A 25425-nucleotide genomic window follows, 5' to 3' on the forward strand; every position below is an offset into this window, starting at 1 on the left:
TTATTTTTTTAAGAAATCACTGCCTATTCGGAATTTATAGGATGCAGTTTTCTTTTTTTGTCTGTAAAACAGCATAAATAGCATAAAATAGCCGTCAGCACCAAACAACAGGCAAACTCTGCTCTCTTATAAACAGCACAGCCAGCATTTTGTTAGTTTTTGTTCTTTGAACTGCTTTAATCCCTGTCAAAAATAGGCTGTAGGCTGACTACTATATAAAATATCACATCCATGCCCTTGCATGTGTGTGTGTGGAATGAAAATAGACAACCAGCATCTTATCTGTAATACCTTTAAAGTTTACTTAACTAATTGCATAGTATCAAAAATGCATAAAAAATAAAGATGTATATGGTAACTTAAGGGGCTATGTAAAATTTATTTGGCGACTTCCTAGGTCTATCATTTAAAATAAACATCTTTCAATTTTATATTATTTGTGTGTATTTATAATTATCTCTCTCTCTCTCTCCCTTGTTTTTAAATTCCAAGAAAATAAATCTTAGGTTGCATTTGTTTTACACTTACAAATACTTTTTATCACCTGATTTTAGGGAAGAAAAAGTTTGTTCTGAGGGCTTTTGAACTACAACGTTTTTGGGCCCTATTTTAACGATCTGAAACGCAAGTATCAAGCGCGAAACGCAAGTAACTTTGTTGGCGGGTCTTGGGCGCTGTTGCTATTATACCGGTGGGATAAATGACTCTTGCGCCCGACGCAAATCTAAAATGGGTTGGTCTGAAGTAGCTTCATTATTCATAGGTGTGGTTTGGGCGAAACATGAAATAATCCAATCAGAGCGACATCTCACATTCCCTTTAAGAGCAGGCGCGCTTGTTCTATAGCAGATTGCTATTATAACGGCGGATTTGCCAGGCGCACGCCAGGAGCGGTTCACATCCGAGGAGACCGACTTTCTCGTCAGGGCCGTAAAACACAGAGAAGTGACATTGTATGGGGATGGGAGAAACACACCCAAATTAGCTTTGGTTAAACAGGCATATAAAAATTTGGGTAAATGTGTAAGCTAGATTTATACCTATTTTTTCACATCTTCATGGACACAACAATGATTTCCCTCGTGTGTTAATATTTTTCCTTGTAATAATGTATGGTTTTCTAAAAATGAGAACTGCTGCGTCTGTGTGTAGATGAGATAAGCAAAGTGTATGCGCATTGTGCACACGCTACATTGATTATGGCCAAGCATGCGCCCTTAAAATAGCATATGAATAACATGCGCAACGCGCCACTGACTTTGGACTAGGTTTTTCCTGGTCAGAGGCGGAATTGTTTTCTAAACCTGCAAAATAGCACTAGGGAACATTTGCGCCGGAACACGCCGCCTCTTTGCGCTGAACCTCCCCCGGGAGCGCAAGTTCATTTCCTAACTTACCGACGTGCGTCTGTGGAGGGAAAAGTCCGCTGTGCGCGGGTGCAAAATAGGAATGATACATGCGTCGGTGTACAAAGGCAATTGCGCTGGGTGCAAGATAGGGCCCTTTATATGAATACTACAATGTTTGCCAGACAGTAGCAATACATTATCCCAAATAAGTCAAGAACTTGACATTCAGTTGGCGCCACATGACAGTAGCAAACATCTGCATTTGCTTTTAAATAAACAATTTCTCTCATGCATTGTCTTTTTTAAAGGGGGGGTGAATTGCTGTTTCATGCATACTGAGTTTTTTACACTGTTAAAGAGTTGGATTCCCATGCTAAACATGGACAAAGTTTCAAAAGTTAAGTTGTACGTTTGAAGGAGTATTTTTGTTCCAAAAATACTCCTTCCGGTTTGTCACAAGTTTCGGAAAGTTTTTTTCGAGTATGGCTCTGTCTTACGTAAGATAGAGCGGAATTTCCTTATATGGGTCCTAAGGGCACTTCTCCGCGGCCGCGCGCGCACTCGCAGACCAGAGAGAGAAGAGAGCGAAAGCAGTACGTTACCTCAAAGCGCTATGCTCGGCTTTTAGGGAAGTCAGTGTCACCAAAGAAGTGGGTTTTTGGTTGGCAGGGCAAGACAACCCTGCACAGATTCCCAAAGAACCCAGCGTTAAGGGAATAGTGGATGGAGTTTGTTTTTTCGAAGCATCAACGGATGTTGTGCACGACTCTTTGTTCCCTGCATTTCGACGATGATTGTTTTATAAACAAAGCCCAGATCGACTTATTTGCAGATCGTCTAATGCTTAAGGATCGAGCAGTCACGGTGAGTAAACTACTTCAAATGTCTCTCTGTGTTGTTGTTAGATCAGTTAGCACAGCTATAGCACACCGCCCACACGGCCCGCCCCCAGCCGCTCGGTTTTTTCCGGAAAGACTCGGTACAGCCAATCTTTAACTTATAAATATAATAAAACTAAAGACGTTTTGGAGATATGAAGGATGCAATACTACTCTATAGGTACTCAAGATTAACAGGAGATTGAGTGAAAATGAGCATTTCACCCCCCCTTTAACATTTAAAAATAAAACAACCACTGGACATATAGGGTATGTGGGCTTAGGCTCACTTTATCATTTTGCCATTAGTTATGCAATATAATTAGATATTGTACATTAGATCATTATATACTGACAGTATACGCTAATGTCTAGGTCTCTGGAAAGAGATTTTGTTATTGCTGTTTATGTTCTGCGTGCTTGGTTGATTGGTCCGGTGGCTACATCTTCCCCTGGTGAGAAATGTTCCTAGAGTTTGCTATTGGAGCATAACCTCATTGTGGGGTTGGAAGTGGAACTCAGAATTTTATTGTATCTGGTATTGTTTGTACCTCACAAGCCTCACTCTGAACAAGGTGTATCTGTTGAGAGTATACTTTTATTAAAAGCATACCCTTTCTGATTAGGGCTGTCAAACGATTAATCGCGATTAATCGCATCCAAAATAAAAGTTTGTGTTTACATAATATATGTGTGTGTATGGAGTATAATTATTTTCTATATATAAATACACACACATGCATATATATTTAAGAAAAATGTGTTATTTATATGTAAAATATTTATATATAATATAAATTATATATAATATAAATATATATACACAGTATATACATGCAAATATTTCTTTACCCCTTAAGTGTCACCGGCCCACCGGTGGGCCCAAAATCATTACATATTTAAACTAACCTTGACAAACTATATATCATTTGAAAGCTTTCAAACTCTAGTTTTCATATTTGGTGAATGATTTTCAAAATAAATTAGAGAGGAGCTGTAATTTATCAATTTGCAACAAGAATATTTTCATATTCCTAAGGCGTGTTCAGACCTTTATTTTGAAATAGCAATGAACATGAAAAATCATGAAAGAATGGTTGAAACCTCAGTCTGTTTTCATGCCAAGAGTTCAAAAGATATCATCCATTCAATTATTTTAGAAAAAAAGATATTAAAATGTTTTTAATAACGCATATGGAAATGGAGGCGCCCTTATATGGGCAGTAATGGAGTCTGGTTGTCACCTAGTAAAAATGTTTGGTACTGCGCCCAAACAAAATCTCACTGAAAGCTCATTTTTTGAGATATCAACCTAAAATTTGAAACACAACTTATTCAGATTTTTGGCTTTGATTTTCTAGCAGTTTTAGAGTCGGCCAGGTTTTAAAAATATATATTTTATATAAAATATGAATAATTAAATTTTTTATATTGTACATTTTCATAAACTCAAACTTCTATAACTTTTTTTTTGTTTCACTTTCTTAATTTATTTCACTTCAACAAAAATCTGCCAAATGTCTTCTTTAAAACAAGACCAATTTTACGTCTATACTCCAAAGCATTCTTTAATTACAACCATTTAAAGTCTAAATGTGCATTTTCATGTATATTTAAAAAAAAGGGGGGTGACACTATATACAGTACCAGTCAAAAGTTTGGAAACATTACTATTTTTAATGTTTTTGAAAGAAGTCTCTTATGCTCATCAAGCCTGCAGTTAAAAAAAAAAAAAAAAAAAAACGTAATATTATGAAATATTATTACAATTTAAAATAATGGTTCTCTTTTTTAATATATTTTAAAATGTAATTTATTTTTGTGATGCAAAGCTGAATTTTCATCAGCAAGTACTCCAGTCTTTGGTGTCTTATGATCCTTCAGAAATCATTCTAATATGATGATTTGATACTCAGTTATTATCAATGATGGAAACAGTTGTGCTGTTTAATATATTTTTTTGGAATACTTTTTTCAGGATTCATTGATGAGTAAAACGTTAACAGCATTTATTCATAAAAACAGCATTTATTCAAAATAAAAACATTTCTAACAATATAAATCGTTACCATCACCTTTTATCAATTTAATGCATCCTTGTTGAATTAAAGTACTAATTTCTTAAAAAAAAAAAAAGTTATTGTTCCCAAACTTTTGAACGGTAGTGTATATTGTTACAAAAGATTTCTATTCTAAATAAATACAGTTCTTTTTAACTTTTTATTCATCAAATAATCCTGAAAAAAGTATCTCAGGTTATAAAAAAAATATTAAGCAGCACAACTGTTTCCAACATTGATCATACATCAGCATATTAGAATGATTTCTGAAGGATCATAAGACACCAAAGACTGGAGTACTTGCTGATGAAAATTCAGCTTTGCATCACAAAAATAAATTACATTTTAAAGTATATTAAAAAAGAGAAGCATTATTTTAAATTGTAATAATATTTCATAATATTACTGTTTTTTTTTTTTTTTTTTTTTTTTTTTTAACTGCAGGCTTGATGAGCATAAGAGACTTCTTTCAAAAACATTAAAAATAGTAATGTTTCCAAACTTTTGACTGGTACTGTACATGCATGTGTGTATTTATATATAGAAAATAATTATACACCGTACACACACATATATTATGTAAAAACAAACTTTTATTTTGGATGCGATTAATCGCGATTAATTGTTTGACAGCCCTATTTCTGATGTGGAAGAGATTATAATATGGCACTTGTCAATCACAGTGTTGTGATTGGCTGTTGACATCAGAAGTAGTCACACTGGGATGGCTCACCCTTCTTTCTCCATATGGAACTTATTTGCATAGTCTAAGGTACACCCCTAGAACAGTTTCTTTAAGGTTTTACTTATGTTTTCTTTCCAAAACACTTTCTAAACAATCTAGACATTGTAGAATGGATAAAGTCCAAACATGAGATGATGGTATGATGGTTGAATGGTCACCCATTCATTTTGATAGGGGATCTTGTGTGAATTGTTGTGAGAAAAGCAGCAGGCACTAAGCATTTACTATTCTCTGAACGAACTTGAAGTAGTTGTGCTGCAGTTTTATGTAAATATTTTGGAATAAAAGTATGTGTGAAGAATTATCATTTTATATTGGCCTTTGGTGTTAATAGGCCTTACTTTGCCCAAACAAAGGCAAACTGTCAGTGCAAGGACACTTAAAAATAGAAATATTCTCACAGGGTAAGAGGTATGAACATTCTCATGGCAACAGTCCAAATATGGTTTTATTTCAGTGATGAGCAGTCTGGGTGTTTTTTTCCTTGTTTCATTTTTCCAATGTTTCTTTTTTTTTCTTTGTTTTTTCATTTGGACTATAAAGAAAACGGACCCACCAATGAGATTTATTTATTTATTCTGGTTATTTTCTACTGCATTAGTGGCACTGACTGTGTAACGAATATAGTCCAAAGATGACAAAGGTAGTTCAAAATAACAGTTCAGTTTATTAAACAAAGCAAATCGTATCGCAAAAGATGTGAATGACTATAATGCGTTAAGAGCTCGCTCAAGTACTGGGGAGCTAAAACATTTAGTGCTTTGTAAGTTATCAGCAATATTAAAAAAATTATATAATGTTTAATAGGGAGCCAAAGAACAGCATTACAGTATCATTGAAAACTATTTTAACATTTATTTAGCTTTAAAAAAAAATTATAATAAAAAAAAAAAAAAAACTTTTAATTTAAGTGAACTTAAATCAATCATCACATAAACTCATTATAATAAAACAGTAAACAGTGCTTTAAGATTTTCAGATAGGGCCCCTAATTACTGCTTACTAATAGTTAGTAAGGTAGTTGTTAAGTATAGGTAAGGGGTAGGATTAAGGGATGTCAAATATGGTCATGCAGAATAAGGCATTAATATGTGCTTTATAAACAGCCTATATCCTAGTAATATGCATGCTAATAAGCAACTAGTTAATGGTGAAAACTTGACCCTAAACTAAAGTGTTACCAAATCTTTTTCTTTTTTTTCTGGATATTGTTGCCATTTTGGTTACACAATAAACTCTTTTTACAATTCAACAAATTCTTGTGGCTTCTCTCTGGGCAGGAAGGAAAGACAAAAAAACCATTATTTATTATATTTAGTTAATAATCAATGGGATATACTTATATTTGGGTTGTTAACTACTATGTAATAACTTTTAAACATTTGATACATGTTTGCATTTCATTTCTTTACATTGTACTTGCTGTATGTATATGTATATATATATATATATATATATATATATATATATATATATATATAATAAGTGCATTAATTACAGCTGTAATTTGATTTGTGTAATTACACGGTTGACCCTTCCCTTACACCATAACCCACCCTTAAACATAACTATACCACTGACATCAGTCTCTGTCCTTACCTGTTTCCCACCTCAGTAGCTGAAAAAGTATTTTGCAATACAACATGAACACGTGTTAATTTTGTTAACGAAATCTATGACGAAATATTTTTTTTTGACAACCTTTTTTTCCATGACTAAGACAAGACAATGACGAGATGACACTAACGTTATTAAACAAGACTAAAATGTAGTTAGATGTAAAAATGTAAAGCTGCTTGCACTGTTTGCTGCGATCAAAGCTTCTAGGTGATGAACTGTAATAAATCCAAACATTGATCTCAACTATGTTGTTTGCAATTGTGGTTGCGGAATAAATGCACTTACTCTGTCTGGCAATACAAAATCTTTTTTTGCTGTTGTTTTAATAAAAAAACTTTAATGCAATTTGGAATTATTGGAATTACTATTAGGAATTTCACAGTTTTAATATTTGAGACAAGTTTCTTGTTTTACCAGTTTTCATAATAGAGAGTGTGTTAATTTATATGATAAACAGCCTACAACATATCAGGAAACTAGATGAGGTAAAACAAATCAAGCGTATGAGTTGACATACACTTGATTTGTGCTAGGTAAAAGTGCAATAATTCTGATGAAATGTAAAATTGCATTTCTCAAATGTCAACAATCATTGTGATTTATAATTTTGAGCAAAATAATCATGATTATCAATTTAACCATTATGCAGCATGACAAAATTGTTTTCATTGACTAAAACTAGACTAAAATACTTAGTCAATTAGGCCGTATTTACGAGGTAGAAACTGGAAAGCAAATGGAAAATAATTAGCGTAGCTGCAGCTGCTGTTCATAATGTTTCAAGCAATACATAATCATATACTTTTGATCTGATATAACTGCTGGCAAGTTTATGTGATGTTATTATGTGAATGCTTAGCTAAAGAGATGTGTCTTTAATCTAGATTTAAACTGGGAGAGTGAATTGAGCCCCGAACATTATCAGGAAGACTATTCCAGAGTTTAGGAGTCAAATGTGAAGACACACCCGCTCATTTAGTGGACTTGGATGGATTGTCTCATATTACATAATGTAAAGAGAGGCATAATAGGTTTTCAAATAAAATATTATTTTTGGACATTAATTAAAAAGTCTTTAAAAGTCAGTGATCCATTATACTGGAAACAATTCTGATTTTTAAACTCTAATGTGATGGTCATCGTTAGTATGTGCACATTTGAGCTTCATTTGAATTCATGTAAGGCTACAATATAGGCTACAATATAGATTTTAATTGTGTTTGTATGTATACCTGCTCATCTATAATCTACAGACTAAGGAGAATGAGGATCTGCGAAGAGCCTATGCCAAACATCATGACCGTTTACGCTTCATTCAAACCAACTACAGAACAGTGACGGAGCAGCTGAAGAAAGCTGAAGATTCCCATGACTTGTAAGTACTTACTATTTAAAACTTGATATTTGCACACAATAATATGTTGTCCATGTTGTCATCCTCTTGTTTATTACAGTTTTTACTGTCTCTAGGACCTTAATACATAGGTCGCTTTTTCAAAACTCTTGTTTTCTATGTATCTAAACTGTTGGATCATATTCCATTGTTTTGGCACAAAGTATATTCAATGTTTTTTCAACCATCAAAATTCTATATGTACCTACAGGCTAATTTGCATGGTTAAATACTTTTTTCAAAACAGTCTCAAGAACTTAAGTTCAAAACCTAACATAATAAAAAACTGAACAAGATAGCAATTTGCTACATTTATACAGTAATACCATATTGAAATATATTCCATATCTAAGAAATTAAATGCTATCAAAACAATTAGATGTAGCTGAACACCTACACAGATGTTAATATTTATTTAAAGACCATCTATACAAAAGGGGACAAATTAGGAATTATTTGTGTGTCATCATTTTAAACAAAATTAGGCCAAAACAATGGGAGTTTGAAACCGCTTTCCAAAGCAAACTTTTTCTGAAAAGTTCACTTCATCTGGTAAACGCCTTCCATTGGTCCATGGTGATTCGTAATAGTTCGATGTTTTCTGGGGCTCTGCCTAGTTTGACGTGGTATTTTTTTTCCCCCTTTAATTTCCTTTGTTCAATCTGTCAAGGTCAGACACAAGTAAAAACACGAACACTCTAGAAAGCTGCTGTATAGTAGATATTGAAGTTGTACTTGTAATTGTAATCGATGCTGACACAGTTTTTTCATATTTAAAGGGGTGGTTCAGTATTTTCGACATCGGACCTCATTTTCAAGTGAGCCTGGTTGTTATTCATCAGTGGAGACAGTTTTAAAAAAAATTCATCCAGTCCTTACTTTTGGATAGTTCGCCTATGCTAGGCTAGCGCGAGTCAACGGTGCACGCGTTAGCCTGCCATTAAAACAGTTTTACCCACTCCACAGTACACCAAAAGCAAATAAATTATAACGCCAGACTATCGATGTAAATGTCTGTTGAGAGAATAATGTTAGAAATCAAACTACCCTTTCATCACATTGCATTAGTTATAATTTGTTCCCTGTATTTATAAGCAGTCTACAGCAGCGGTGGAGTTATATTTGGTTACCTAGGAAACCGAGAGAGCCGGTCCACATAACAATCACGCAAGTGTATTTACCTGCCACTGACAATGTGATGAAAGGGTAGTTTGATTTCTAACATTATTCTCTCAACAGACATTTACATCGATAGTCTGGCGTTATAATTTATTTGCTTTTGGTGTACTGTGGAGTGGGTAAAACTGTTTTAATGGCAGGCTAACGCGTGCACCGTTGACTCGCGCTAGCCTAGCATAGGCGAACTATCCAAAAGTAAGGACTGGATGAATTTTTTTGAAAACTGTCTCCACTGATGAATAACAACCAGGCTCACTTGAAAATGAGGTCCGATGTCGAAAATCCTGAACCACCCCTTTAATACTGTAAAGCTGCTTGCAGAGCACATGTAAACATCCATGTCACTATGATGAGATGCTTTCTTAACTGCAGTTTTCGCACCGCTGTTGTTGTGTGTTTATTTTGTTATTGAGAGCAAAGCGTGCCACACGTATTTACATATTCATCAGCTTGCAACAGCGTGTGCGCCAGCGGGATGTTCGCTTAGAGTATACCTCCACTGAACTTTGCCGTGAGTATATGAGGGTCTTTAGGTCATTGTTTTATGAGTGACAAAGTGTGTTTGTTGGGTGACAACTTTTGCTAGCATTTTAAAAGAGATGACTTGATTTGAGACTTGATGTATGAAGTGTTTTGGTAGTTTTATTGTGTTTTGTATATGAAATGTATTGCTGTGCCAAGCTGAAAGTTGGTAAGAAGAACTGTGTGAACAGTTTAAAAAATGTGTTGAGAAATGTGTCCTAGTAATTGTATATATATATATATATATATATATATATTGTGTTGAGAAATGTGTCCTAGTAATTGTATATATATATATATATATATATATATATATATATATATATATATATATATATATATATATATATATAAACAAAAACAAATTGCGGTTAAGGATAAAATGGGAGTTGTCTCAGTTTGTACAAACGCAAAAAAAGAAATAATTATTTTTAACTGACTTGAAATGCAGCACAGGCTTTGTCTCAAAGCAAGAGGGGTGCAAAAGTACTTCATCCTGAAAAGGCCAAGGTGATTGTATATATCGGCAGAATAGAGAGGAAGAAAAAAGTGGTGGCAAAGATTGAAAGAAAAGGTTTTGATTCCCTCCTTTGAGTCTTTGGTTTTAACCTAAACCCCTAGAAGCAGCAAAATGTCATGACAATTTCCCCAACCCCCTTAACATTTTCCCCCTTTTTTTCACAAGATTTTTAAACATATATAATAGAAGCGTATGTTGAGTATCCACATGGGATGCAAGTGTTGACCTTGTCAGCTGTGCTCTCTTTGGGTTAATTAAAGAAAACAGCAGTGCAACGTGATCCCGTGTGAAAGGAGTGTGAATTTACCCACCTCAACTGTGTGTGTGTGTTAGATTGTAACAGAGGCACAAAAGAGAAAGAGTCTATGATAATCTCCTTCCTCTTAGTTTTGAAAAGGGAAAAAAAAACACTTACTTTTCCAAAGAGCTCTTGTTTTATTAAGCTTTCCCGTCTGGTTACGGGAACGTTCATTTTCCGTACAGACCTGGTTGTGCCATTCACTCCGCAGGGAGTTGAGTAAGCAGGGTACCTGCTGAACAAACTTGTTTTGAACAGTTATGCAAATTAGCTGAATGCCTGAAAAGCAATAGAAAATCGTTTAGCTAGCCGCTAGCCTAAGCCACACCTATTGGCGAAGAACCATTTCTGATGGTCGGGTGTGCATCAATCCAAATATATTGTAAGAGTTAGCGTTATTACACATGTATTAGTACAAGCGAGAGCTGGCCCCAGCAGGAGTCTCGGCGCTTGGCTGTAGACTAACATCTCATTAGAATGCAGCAGCCCTGTGTAACCCACGACGTCACTCATGATTAGCGCTACCACTATTAGCAAAACATAAAAACATACCCTCTCTTTCTCCAGAAGGGATTTTCAAGATTGTAAATCAGACCGGGTGCTTTGGGATGCGTAAATAAAATTAAAACTTATTAAAACATCCACACACTGATCAAAGTTGCACTCATAAACAGATTCGCTGAATCAAAGAAATTAGCTGCTGCCTTTTCGGAAAAGTTCTTGCCGTTTACTCGGTCGCTGTATAATGAAGCAAGATAGAGGTGAAGGAGGCTTGAGGGGAATGAAGATGTCTTTCTCTAAGGTCTATTTCATGAGCATGTCCTTCAGGAGGCCATTCACAGCTTTTAATACTGAATTTCACCATGGATTAAGACGGAAGATCTCCGGGCTGCTGCTTGTTAAGCTGTTAGCTGAGGAGTGGCTTCTCAGGGTGAATGTTTTCACATGATGTAGGGCTGCTCCCACAGAACCCAAAGGCACTCTGCCATACAGTAGGTTCAAGGACGTGATGAGAGGAAAGTGTCTGTGGAATAGGGTTTAAATAGTATTTGTCTTGTAGAGCTGTTCTGCTTGTGTAATATTGACTTAAAGGTAGTGTGCAAACTGAGAGAGACTTTTTTTTATTACAGTATCAATGGAAGGAATGGAACTTGATAGTTTTCATTTTGAATTAACGATTTGTCTGGACACAAAAGCTACATTCACACTGCAGCTGAACATGACCCAAATCTGATAAAAAAAAATGTCCCCTCATGTGTGAATTAATTGATGTATTTATTTATTTGAACGTTCAAAATAAGTAGATGATTGTCCTGCTCCAGAGAGCAAATGGATCTGCTTGTGCGCAAGGTTAAAGCGCGCAAGGAGACCATCTATGAGACAAACCGAATTCTACCATATCTTTGTGTACACAATATTAATCTTTTACATTGTCATCTTTTTATTTTTAATATTTGGCTAGTTTGTGTGCTGCTGCGCGTCCCTGTGTGTGTAATAAGCAGAGTGTACGCACGTTGTGGACCCGCCAATATAGGCACACATTACTAACGCGCTCTTTAATAACAAAAAAATATATAGTCTATTTTAGTTTCCTCAAAATAGCAATGCACCAACAATGTGCCTGAATACACCTCGTTTTCAGAGCAGCACAAATGGGCACAAATGCATTTGCTATTTAAATATCATGGCGCAGGACGTGAAAATGATAACTGCGTCAGGCTTGAAGCTAGCAAAAAACACTTGTGAATGCGCCTGGCGCCGCATTGTGTCGGGTGGATGGTAGGACCCATAGTTTTTAAGTCTGTATGTTCATACATTGTGAATGTTTTAAGCAAACAATCTTAGTGTCTTTAATTGAAAGTCTGAGATTTTCCCTGCTTATTAAATGTGTGTGAGTGAGTTGTGTTCATCCTCATCAGAGTGTCAACATATCAGGACATTAGACGTGCTCATTCTGAAAATTTGAATACAGATTTATGCACATACAACTTAATTTGCCTTGTACAGTTATTCACTGTAGTTATGCAATGGTTTTGTCAGATAATACTGTTTTTATTAGGACAGTAACAACAACAACACTGTAACAACAGTGTTTTACAGCTTACATTTTGATTAAATTAGTGTTTAATTAAGCAAGTTATACAAATAAGACAGCAAACTGACATTCTAGTAAAAAAGAGAATTGGCACCATCCAAACTAGACCTTAAATTATTTAATTTGTTTTTTTTTCTCAAATTCTCCTATATTCTGAAGTGGATGTTGGTCAGTGCAAAGATAGCATAAAATCAGCAAAAATGAATGGTATATGACAGTGGATCTTAAGGCTATATAGTATTAGAGGTTTGTATGGTAATGTTTGCTGTATATTTTATACATTTCTGCTAATAAATACAAACATGTTCATGCCTTAAAGGAGAACTCCGGTCAATTTTAACATTGAGCTAATTTTTTTGTAAATTTGGAGTGCTGTCAGTACAGAGAACAACGACAAAAATCGGTGTTGCCTACACCGTGTTATCCTCTTTTTAAAATTTGCACCCTGTTGACTTCAATGGTGCAAGTTTTAAACCTGCTTTTAGCCTCTTAACATCCTTGTCATTGTCGAGTTCACGCGCATAGGTTTAGTTACCTATGATCAGGCGCGTGAACTCGACAATCGACTACTGTGGACTTCGACCGAAAACAGGAAGAAAATACAGGTATGTGCGCTGGCTGAATTAACATCACTTTTATTAATATCTTTCACATCTACTGCAGTCAGATTGACCCGCGTTCACTCTGAAGGAATCACTCACATGGCTGGGCACTTGTAATGACACATCAAGGATGTTAAAGGTCCCGTTCTATGCCCCTTTTCACAAGATGTAAAATAAGTCTCTGATGTCCCCAGAGTGTGTATGTGAAGTTTCAGCTCAAAATACCCAACAGATCATTTTTTACAGCATGTTTAAATTGACATTTTTTGGGGCTCAGAAAAACGAGCCGTTTCAGTGTGTCCCCTTTAAATGCAAATGAGCTGCTGCTGGACGACACAGGGGGCGGAGCTTCATGAGCTCGTGCTCAGTCTGTCAGGAAAAATTCATCTCACGGAATGATGATAATATCAGAAACTCTCAGTAACGGCGTTCATTTCGAGTCGGACAATAATGCCTACAGAGTCAGAGTGCTGTATAGAGATGAAACAGGTATGGTTTAGTAGTTTAATTACGGTTATTATAACGTATTTGTCATCTGCTTGTAGGCTATGTATCCATTATTTATTAATAGCCTACAAGTCTGCTGTCTGAATGATGATCAAACATGTACTGATGAGTTTAATAAAGTTTATTGTACATCACACAAAAGATGAAGCGTCAGTTTTACTTCAGAAAATCACCATAAGAGCTGAGTAAACACAGTAGGCTAAGTTATAAGAAGTGCGCAAGTAGCCAGTAGAGTTGAGGGAGCATTCCTGTGGGCGGAGGTTAGTCAAGAAACGGTTCTGGTGATGTCACTAATGCAGGATGTAGAGGGATGTAGTCCAATCGAGCCGTTTTTTGTAGTCAACTTCTGTTAAATAAAATATCTCGCTTGGCATTGAACTTTGAGCTTTATAATTTTACAGATATTATTTATGCTCTAACAGCAACATTACACACTAACTAAAGTTTGAAACATGGAACCGCATGCAACGGGACCTTTAAGAGGCTAAAAGCAGGTTTAAAACTTGCCCCATTGAAGTCAACAGGGTGCAAATTTTAAAAAGAGGATAACACGGTGTAGGCAACACCGATTTTTGTCGTTGTTCTCTGTACTGACAGCACTCCAAATTTACAAAAAAATTAGCTCAATGTTAAAATTGACCGGAGTACTCCTTTAACATATTCAGTTCCTTTTACGGAAATAAATCAAAATAATGGGCTAAATTTAAAAGATTGGGTTTGGTAATATATGTGCATGTAAAGATAACAAGCCCCCATAACTATTTTATGGACATTAAATTACATTTATTGAACCAAGAGTTTTTGGAGCATCATTTTTATTTTATTCCTGATGTGTTTCGATGGTAATTAAATTTGAGTTTGTTTGTATGTTTGTTTGTTTTCTCTCTCCATGTTTCAGGTTAAAACGCAAAACACAACTTCAGGAAGACAGCGAGGTTGTATGGAACAAACTAGCGTTCTATAAGGAGGAGAACAAGAAGCTACTGTCTGACAAGTAAGTGTCTGTCGTTTTGTCAGGTCCTGTAGAGCCATCACAGTTATTATTAGCACCCAGCAGGATTCTGCTGCAAACTCACATAGTTGACTGCAGACACAAGACTTCAAGGAAAATTATAGTGTCATTTCAAACATAACTTGGTGCAACATCTGTCCATTTCAAAGATTTTTTATTACATTTTCAACTGAAAGTTACGGTGATTGCCACCAGGACTGAAATTTTGGATCACTTGTAAGTATTTCTAAAGCTAGTAAGTTAAATCTTTTGATCAATTGTCCAGGAATTTTTTTTTTGTTGTTGTTGTTGTTGTTGTTGTTGACTGTCAAATGCTTGCTCTATACCACATTGACAAAATAATAATAATAATAAAAATAATAATAATAATGAATGCAGACCTGATTTCAGGTTTTTCTGGAAACAACTTTCTGAAAACAACACCGGAACACTGAATGCAGATTCTTAGTGCAACTCCAGACATTTATAGCAGCTAAACACACTGACATTCCTGTCTTGAGGTTTGCTCCCTAGAGTTTTTTGGGGGGTACATTCGGTGACAGTCAGTGTGCGCGCGTGTGTTAATTACTGCTGATCTCGTCTGCTGGAGGTGTCGCGCTTCATTAGGCCGCCTTAGCCCTTTCCTTGCCAGGCCTCATTTGGCCCATCCTTTGCTGAGGGGTCTAACCCTGCCAGCCAGTGCGGCCTGGCCCTCCCCTGCTTGATCTCTACCCCCGGCTCGCTCGTACAGGAGGGCTCACTCTTTTCACGCCCCCACCTTGCCTGCTGCCTGTCCTCCTAATCCCAGCTGAGCTCATTATGATGTAGCCTGGCTGCCTCCCTCTCTCTCTTTGAGCCTGAGCTGTCCAAGCTAATTACAGGCTAGCAGCCAACACTCCCCGTTAAGGGCCTTCTGCCGCGGCGCTCGCACTAACGCGCTGCTTGGAAGTGACCTGCGAGGAGCACGAGGGAGCTGCTCTCTTTCCAGCCACGCAGCACCTGTCCTTCGGGGTTAGCCATGATCCCTGTCATGCCCGTTCCAGCAAGCACTGAGCAAAGTTAGGCCGGCCTAACTCGTGCTTTCGGGGGGCTTTAGGGAAAAAAAAAGCCTACAATGTCGGGGTGGAAAGGGAGTACTGTCTTTGATCTCCACTTGCCCGAGACGAACATTACCGACTGTGTGATTGTGGAAGCACAGGTCCCCTGCACGCTCTTTGTTTCTTCCTCTTCCTGACTTCCATTCATTTGCACTTAACCTTGCTTTATTTATTGTTTGAATGGATCGAAACATGCAAGATGTAATTAGGCTGGTATTCTTTATCAAGCTGTTATGTGGGACAGCAAGCTAAATTACTGTTGATGGCCGACAATTAAGGATGGGCTGTGGCAACGGGTCTGCACTGGCAGAAGATGGCAGGTTGCCGTTTTACTGACCGTATTAGGATGATTGTGCTTGTGAAGGTTGCGCTCATAAGCATGGCGATGATCTGCTAATGGTTAATTACCTTATTGCGGCCTGTAGTTTTAGGCGGTCTTAATTGCCGGCAGAGACTGCTGCTGGATACTTACTGAGCAGCAGTAAGTCACCTCTGCCTTATCTTGCTGCCCTCATTTCCTTCAAGCGCTTTTCACAGTCACAAGCGTTTTTTTCAGTCTATTCTGCACACTTTCGAGCAGATACGAGTTAAACTTTTTTTTGGGGGGGGGGGGGGGGGTCTTGTTATATGGGTCAGTGACATGATAAAGAAAAGGAAAATTGTTTTTAGTTAAAAACATTTATGGTGAGTTTTTGGGTTATGCATAACCCAATAATATTATATATATTTTAATAATGTTAATCAATATTCATTCACTTTTAGTCTGACTATAATGGCATGTAATTTTTGTGATCAAAAATAACAGATGATGAAAAAGTGTAATGTTAATTAGTTATTCATTGTCTCTTTTTATTTATACTTTCTTTATACTATTTATACCGTTTTAGTGCACTGCTACAGAAAGAGCGTAGATTCACAATGTGAATAACTCGTTCTTTACTTCGTTCACTGCGTCATTTATTTCATATAGTTCAGAATCAAGTTGTAATATTACGTTCATGTTGTGTATATGTTTGATTAATCGCATATGTATAAGATAAGTTTGGGTGAGTTTTTTTAAATGAGCAAAATGCTACAGTTTTACTTCAGTTTATGCACCTTAAAGCGGGGCATTCCTGACATAATTGACAATGATTGGATTATACAAAATAATCATATTCTTTGATGTAGGCTATGTACAGTGAGGAAAATAAGTATTTGAACACCCTGCTATTTTGCAAGTTCTCCCACTTGGAAATCATTGAGGGGTCTGAAATTGTCATCGTAGGTGCATGTCCACTGTGAGAGACATAATCTAAAAAAAAAAAATCCAGAAATCACAATATATGATTTTTTAACTATTTATTTGTATGATACAGCTGCAAATAAGTATTTGAACACCTGTCTATCAGCTAGAATTCTGACCCTCAAAGACCTGTTAGTCTGCCTTTAAAATGTCCACCTCCACTCCATTTATTATCCTAAATTAGATGCACCTGTTTGAGGTCGTTAGCTGCATAAAGACACCTGTCCACCCCATACAATCAGTAAGAATCCAACTACTAACATGGCCAAGACCAAAGAGCTGTCCAAAGACACTAGAGACAAAATTGTACACCTCCACAAGGCTGGAAAGGGCTACGGGGAAATTGCCAAGCAGCTTGGTGAAAAAAGGTCCACTGTTGGAGCAATCATTAGAAAATGTAAGAAGCTAAACATGACTGTCAATCTCCCTCGGACTGGGGCTCCATGCAAGATCTCACCTCGTGGGGTCTCAATGATCCTAAGAAAGGTGAGAAATCAGCCCAGAACTACACGGGAGGAGCTGGTCAATGACCTGAAAAGAGCTGGGACCACCGTTTCCAAGGTTACTGTTGGTAATACACTAAGACGTCATGAAATCATGCATGGCACGGAAGGTTCCCCTGCTTAAACCAGCACATGTCAAGGCCCGTCTTAAGTTGGCCAATGACCATTTGGATGATCCAGAGGAGTCATGGGAGAAAGTCATGTGGTCAGATGAGACCAAAATATAACTTTTTGGTCATAATTCCACTAAACGTGTTTGGAGGAAGAAGAATGATGAGTACCATCCCAAGAACACCATCCCTACTGTGAAGCATGGGGGTGGTAGCATCATGCTTTGGGGGTGTTTTTCTGCACATGGGACAGGGCGACTGCACTGTATTAAGGAGAGGATGACCGGGGCCATGTATTGCGAGATTTTGGGGAACAACCTCCTTCCCTCAGTTAGAGCATTGAAGATGGGTCGAGGCTGGGTCTTCCAACATGACAATGACCCGAAGCACACAGCCAGGATAACCAAGGAGTGGCTCTGTAAGAAGCATATCAAGGTTCTGGCGTGGCCTAGCCAGTCTCCAGACCTAAACCCAATAGAGAATCTTTGGAGGGAGCTCAAACTCCGTGTTTCTCAGCGACAGCCCAGAAACCTGACTGATCTAGAGAAGATCTGTGTGGAGGAGTGGGCCAGAATGCCTCCTGCAGTGTGTGCAAACCTGGTGAAAAACTACAGGAAACGTTTGACCTCTGTAATTGCAAACAAAGGCTACTGTACCAAATATTAACATTGGTTTTCTCAGGTGTTCAAATACTTATTTGCAGCTGTATCATACAAATAAATAGTTAAAAAATCATACATTGTGATTTCTGGATTTTGTTTTTTAGATTATGTAAAATAATGTCAAATGTTTTTGAAATAAAAAAACCTGTTGAATTGCACTACTTGAAAAAAAAATAGGCATTGCATTAACCATGCTTGCATTTTAATGCATTGTATTTTTAGGGCTTGCATTTTTATGGGCTGAAATTCAACATGGTTTAATATTTAAGCTGTGAATATTTCAATTAAAAACATTTCAAACACATTTCCATTATTAAAAATTCAATAATCCATATTCATGTTTCATATTTCACTTCCAAAATATTAAAACTGTTTAAAAATACAACCTATAATATTCTACAGGCATTTTTCGGTCCATTTTATTTCACTTTGCAAATTCGCTTCCACAAATTCAGTGTTTCAAATGCGACAGTAAATTCAAAGGAACTGCAGGAAAAGCAGTAGATTACCGAGCATACTCTCCATCTGCTGTTAGTGAATCTCACCAGCAGGAGGCGCAAAAGCGTGTGTTGTTGACGAAGACCAGCAACAGTTAGAACAAGCCATTCATTCATAAAACTCATTTAACCCCCTGAGGTCGGCTATTGCGCCGGCGCGATAGGCTCGTTTTTTTCCGTATGAGTGCAAAAATAAAATAAAAAAATAAAAATAATTTTTATCTTATATGCTTGTGTTATACATCAATCGATCCTGTTTAGTGTGTATTTTTTTTTTGTGTATGCTCATAATAAAAACAAAGTGTTGTGCTTTTCGCCAAATAAAGAAAAATAAACATGATGCGAGTTCTGCCTACTCTCCGTCAGTGAAGTCAATTCTGAAACGCGTCCGAAAATGAACTGTAACTCAGCGAATACTCAGTCAAACAGGCATACAGTCACACAGGCATGAAGCTTGAATTCTCTTCTTTCAAATGAAGTAATTTTTATAAAAAACAAATATTCACAGTTTATATAATATGTATGTAAAGAGAGAGATGTCAGTCGTTCTCATCTCAGCTAATTAAGTTTTAATGTGACTCCGCCTACGGAGACCGCGCTATTCAAACGCAAATGTGAGGCGATCCATACAAACCTGTGAAACGCCCACATCCGCTGGATAAGGCCGGTGAAACACTGGATGCGTGGCGTAAGCGTCTCAGCTGCGTGGCGTGTCCGTTTTTATTTCGGCTCCCATGTTAACAGTTTAGAGTTTGCACACTGCCTGTGTGAGATGCGCGTCTCAGGCGCGGCACGAGCCGCATGGAAAACACTGGCATTCTAGAAATCGAACCGACGCCTATTTTTCACGCGACACGCAAGCGTCTTGGAAGCATTTCCATGCAAAATTGAATAGGAAAATCTGTTTATTTGTCATTTTGACACGAATACATATTAATAAATGTCCTTTTGATGTTTAAAAGTGTCTAGGTTTTGACATAAATGCAAATATAAATGTAATTTTACAAAATATGATCGATTTTCAAATACTGCTGTATTGAATGAACAGCTTTTAGCAAACTCTATTGCTATACTGAGATGAGGAATATATACTGTATGTGTTTTGTCAAAAATAAAGTCATCAACTAACTAATGAATCCTTTACTTTGAAATACGTATGATAAAATGTATACTTTAGTTTTGAAAGACGCTGACTAGTTTTGAAAAGATTATAAAGTATGTATGTGCATGCATATATATATGTGTGTGTGTATATATGAAGAGTTCAGATGCAAAAGCCTCTAAATGCCATCTGAAATTTTCTCCTAGAATGATCATTTTTATGAAGCTTGTATATTTAAGTTAGCTATAGGTGACACACCTGAATGAATGGCTCATTAAGTATGCAGGGACGTAGTCTCACCAGGTGTGAACTACTAAATATGCATGATGCTGTTGGAGCGTTTACGCCCCATCCGCATATTGGCTTTCCAAACTAAAAGTGTTTCACAAAACTAAAATCAATGTATCGTTTTTTTGTGAATGATTAGGCAGGATGATTTTCATATCATTTTGAAGAAAAAACACTAGGCGATGAAATCCATTAGTCAAAAGTCTTATTGCCACATATTTAGTATGTGTTTTGTGGCCTTATTTCAGAAACTTTCATTTTTAGTTTTTTCGATAACCATGCATAAACATTATTCTCTCAAAAATGAAAACATGTACATACATGTGGCTCACATATTATGGAAGTCCTGTTTGTGCTATATAGAGTGAATTTACACCTTTGCCATTAATATGTTTATAAGCAACTGAAAAAAGCACAAATGTCAGGGCATGTCAGAACATCTCAAGGACCCCAAAAACACCCCAGACCCCAGAGGGTTAACAGCAATGCAAGTGTATTTGTGATTTTATGTTAAATTCAGTGTCTTCACGGTTACTTTTCCTGTGTAGCCTACATGCATCTTTCTCTACCGTGAACGAGATTATAATGTTATTCCCCGATGCGGATATACAGATCCAATGTTACATTTTTGAGGTTGACATAGGCTATATTTCTCTTGGTTGTTTTGTTTAGTTGCCTTAACTTTATATTGTGGCGATGTGCTGCATGCAGGCTATTAGGGTTTCCCTCAATACTTCAGGATTCCCCTGCTGGACATATAAAACGCTTAACGTAGCTTAATGGACTAATTACAGTGATATAAAAGACCAATCTCGCAGGCAAGCAGATGGACTCAGAGTAACGCGCAAAGTTTAATGCTGAGCGTTTCCCAGTGATAGACTGGCATAAAGTTGGCTTGACGTTGGACATTTGCACATTTAGGGACCGTCTCTAAAGTGTATACGACTTTGGTATACACGTTTCTAACTTCAATAGCATTTGAATAGAACGACTTACAGTCATAAAACCAACTGTAAAGTGTTCATGTAGTGTCAGGCATAATGCGCACCCTTTGGATTTTTGATATTTATTCAAATAAATTGAAATTTGCTATTGAAGTTAGAAACGTGTATGCCAATGTTGTATGCAACTTTGGAGACGGTCCCTAAATGTGTGAATGTCCAATGTCAAGCCAATTTTACATTTAGGCTACATTTAGTCTAGCCTGACTTCGTCATACTCATATTCTAGTCAGAATGTGAGTCTGATACTGCTCCATAGAGATTTGATTATGGGGCGTGTCTCAACCGAACCAGGAAAAAAAAAAAAACTCTGCACTCAATTGGATAGACCTACAACCAATCAGAGCAACGGAGTAAATGTTCTTCATTCATATTTTCAACCAACAAAATGTCGCGGCTCTCTGTTCCTCTTTTAAAATGAATGCGCTGTGGATATCTTCTATAACAGACGCGATGGCGGAATCTACACATGATGTTTCATAAACAAAGTTCGGGAGGAGCACGTACAAATAATCAATCCAATATCAACTTGTCATCAAACAATACCATGTCTAACGTTACCCTATATCAGCATGAGGAAGCATATTCACTCTGTCAACTTACCTAACACTCCTTGACAGTTTTCAAGCGCTCTTTGGTGACGTGGGTGATTTGTAACCGCAGATCATCTGTCCATCATCGATTAAAGCCCGCCCTGGCAATTTGATTGGCTCGGCCTTTTGGGAGCCGAGCATAATTACTCCTCAACGGATCGAGTCCAGACCGAACTTCCCGACCAAAAAATGTTGTGGGCGGGGTTCGGGCTGGCACCCAGGCTACATTTAGTCATATTTAGCAGACGCTTTTATCCAAAGCGATTTACAGTTAAAACTAACAATAGGAGGACAAAAATATGCAAGTGCTATGACTCTTCCCAGTTTAAGATAATGCAATACACGTATACTATACTATATATATATATATAGAGAGAGAGAGAGAGAGAGAGAGGAGAGAAAAGAACGTGTTAGTATTAATTGATCAAGTGTTGATTTTATGCCAGTATATCACGAAACGCTCTGCATGAAACTTTGCGCGTTACGTTCATATTCTTAGTCCATCTAGCCTATATAGTAGCCTACAGCCTACATCCCCAATAAGGTGCGAGTTTGGTCTTTCATATCACTGTATTAGTCCATAAGCTACGTTAAGCGTTTTGTCCCGACGGAAGGGAAATCCTTGAGTATGAGGTATTGAGGGAAACCGATTATAATCCTGTTCATGTAGGTAGAGAAAGCTGATAACATGTAGGCTACACTGGGAAAGTAACAATGAAGTTACTGAATGAAACATAAACACAGCTTTTGTGTCTTTATCATCTTTTCCGCTTATATACTGACACAGATATGTTATTGAGCAATTTCTCATGTAGGATTTTTTTCCTTTGTGTTTTATATAATGAACTAAAGGAAACCTTAAAATGATATTTATAGATTTTTGTTCCTCAAAATGTATGGAAGTAAAATAATATCAAATGTTTTTGAAATAAAAAGCCTGTTGAATTGCACTACTGCATTGAAATGCAAGCATGGTTAATGCAATGCCTATTTTTTATTTTTTTTAAGTAGTGCAATTCAACAGGCTTTTTGTTTCAAAAACATTTGACATTATTTTACTTCCATACATTTTGAGGAACAAAAATCTACAAATATCATTTTAAGGTTTCCTTTAGTTCATTATATAAAACACAAAGGAAAAAAATCCTACATGAGTAATTGCTCAATAACAGCTTTAACTAAAAATATACATAGGCGTAACAAAAATGATTCCGATAAGATTATTTTTCAACATGATGTAGATATCAACGTGTTTAAAGCTTAATTTTTTGTCAGGCACTAATTTGCAGACTCATTAAGCTACTTAGTTTAAGCAGCAATGGAGGCAAAACAGATCAGCCAGAAATTTCAAAAATGAGAATTAAAAACAAAACAAAAGGAGAGGAAAATATTGTTTGGGAGCGTTTCAGTGAAGTAGTTAACCAGGACGAATCAAGTGATTATGTAATCATAAATGGCTGTAAAGCGCTGTATATGACAATAAACTAATAAAGCCTATCCAGCCTTTGCTTGGGCTGAACGCATTTAATTTCTTGTGTGTGTGTTCAGGAAGTTGCAGTGACGGAAACGGTGGCATTCCAATTTAAGTTTGAAGGGAATAAAACCTCTGTTTAGGCTATTAAGGAAATGTAATTTGGCCAAAGTAGAACTTTTAATTTAAATAAATGTTCATTTAAAATCAGCCTACTTCAATGCAATATGCTACCATATCCTCACACTTAAAGCCTTGTTTATATTTTCGCCTGGTTCCGCAGCGCGAGTCTCCAGACTGCGCGCACCTCCCCAAACAGACGTGGCGTTTATAATCGATGCACTCGCTGTTGTACTATTCTGTGAAACGACAGGGGGCGACTCAAGTAATTGTCCTCTTAACCATCAGGAATCAACGGTGAGAAGAAGAAAGGTCCACACGTGACAATGTATATTTTAGTACAACACCACCAATACCACACTACAAAAAGAATCGTGTAAAATCCAGTAAACCCTGAGATTATTACTTGTGACATTAGAACAAAATATGTGGATATAAAAACATGTATGTAGGCTATACAACTAAATTAATGATCTCTTAAATATTTTCTAATTTCACTAAACATTTCATTAAGTTTCGTGAACATTTTATAAAACATGGACCTTTATTTTTATTAAAATGGCTTATGTCTGCTATCGGCTCATTTTGTAAATATAAGCAACTAATTTAAGATGCACAAACTGGGTGTCGGTGTGGTGCGACGTACATGCTCAGCCATATTCGGCTCAAAGTCATGCATCTTCGGATGCGGAGCCGCGCGCGCTTTTACAAAAAAAGCCGTGCACACCGCCAAGCGAAATGGTGTCTTGCGCACCCAACGCGCACAACCGCCCTTACCGCAATGACGTCATTTTCATGCGGACGCGGCGAGTATAAAGCTAGCTTACACTGAGAATTAGAATAACTGTAATGTGGCGATCGGATGCGGATATCTAAATCAGAGAAAAGCGTAGGTTTGAGTGAGTGGCAAATTGATGTTTTATGTTTAACAGCAGATTCAGGGGATGTTATAGCTGATCCATGCATCTCTAATGCATAGTCTTAACTGTATAAATTAAATATTGATTAATCCTTGTTAAAGCTACGAACGTTATTCAGTCAAGATCAGTGAGTAGTTTTCTCTTTCTTTTGTTGTTTGAGTAACATTAGTGACATTCTCTTTCGTGTCTTTTTGCGCTTGAGTCTGAATGGTTAAAAATCGCTTATAAATCGACAAGTCTTACAAAACATGTGCAAATTATAAACTTTTGTTATGATGCAGCACTGGTTCAAACAGGCAAGTGACAATTCCAAATATAAAGTGTCCTGAGCATCTTTCACACTGGCCCTGGGCCATCAGGCAATCCTTATTTTCTAGCCTGCTCCCAAATAATTGTAATACACAAATTAATTTTAAAAAAATCGGCTCATCACAGAAGAGTTGTATTTGATTCATAATATATGTTGATTGCATTATTAGTGTATTTTGGAATAAATTAATAAACAAAACAATGAGCATTTACATTAACACATTACCTGTATTTGTGCAAGACTGCCTCTATATGTCTGTATATTTTTGTGTGCATTTAGATAATCATTTAGATTTTTGACCCTAGGGACGCATGTGCCGACTGCTAATAGCATATTAAAATCAGCAGGGAAACAGAACGACCTATGAATGCCTGTGTTTAATAACAGAGGAACGCTTGCACAGCCGACCCAAACCCATTGTCAGGAACAGGTCTGGATAGCTCTCTGGAGAGAACATTCAATATCAATTGAGCAATTCAGTCAATTGCTTGGGCAACTAAAGCTGAGTGTTGGATGCTTTGAGATTAAAATATCTTGTTTGGTAGCGAAACATGACTGGATTTGCTTTGGTATCATTTGCACTTTGCCCATTTGTAATCTCTTCCCCCCGCTCTTAGGGCTTTTTTTTTTCATCTGCTCTTTCTTCCTCATTATGCATCTGCCTCTACTCGGGTTGTCCGCACTTGTTAATTGTTGCTTAGGGTTTA

The 25425-nt window shown here is 36.8% G+C and overlaps 1 protein-coding gene across 3 annotated transcripts in view; it reads left to right on the plus strand.

The window, feature by feature from the left end:
* cntln (centlein, centrosomal protein) overlaps positions 1 to 25425 on the plus strand; it is a 175123-nt gene that overhangs the window by 83718 nt on the left and 65980 nt on the right. For all 3 annotated transcript variants that reach the window (XM_079863540.1, XM_079863542.1, XM_079863541.1), the window contains exons 11-12: positions 7906 to 8027; positions 14667 to 14762. In XM_079863540.1, coding sequence (XP_079719666.1) covers positions 7906 to 8027; positions 14667 to 14762 — 218 coding nt within the window. The remainder of the gene's footprint in view (positions 1 to 7905; positions 8028 to 14666; positions 14763 to 25425) is intronic.

Source organism: Squalius cephalus (genome assembly GCF_949319135.1).
Source record: "Squalius cephalus genome assembly, chromosome: 2".
NCBI lineage: Eukaryota > Metazoa > Chordata > Actinopteri > Cypriniformes > Leuciscidae > Squalius > Squalius cephalus.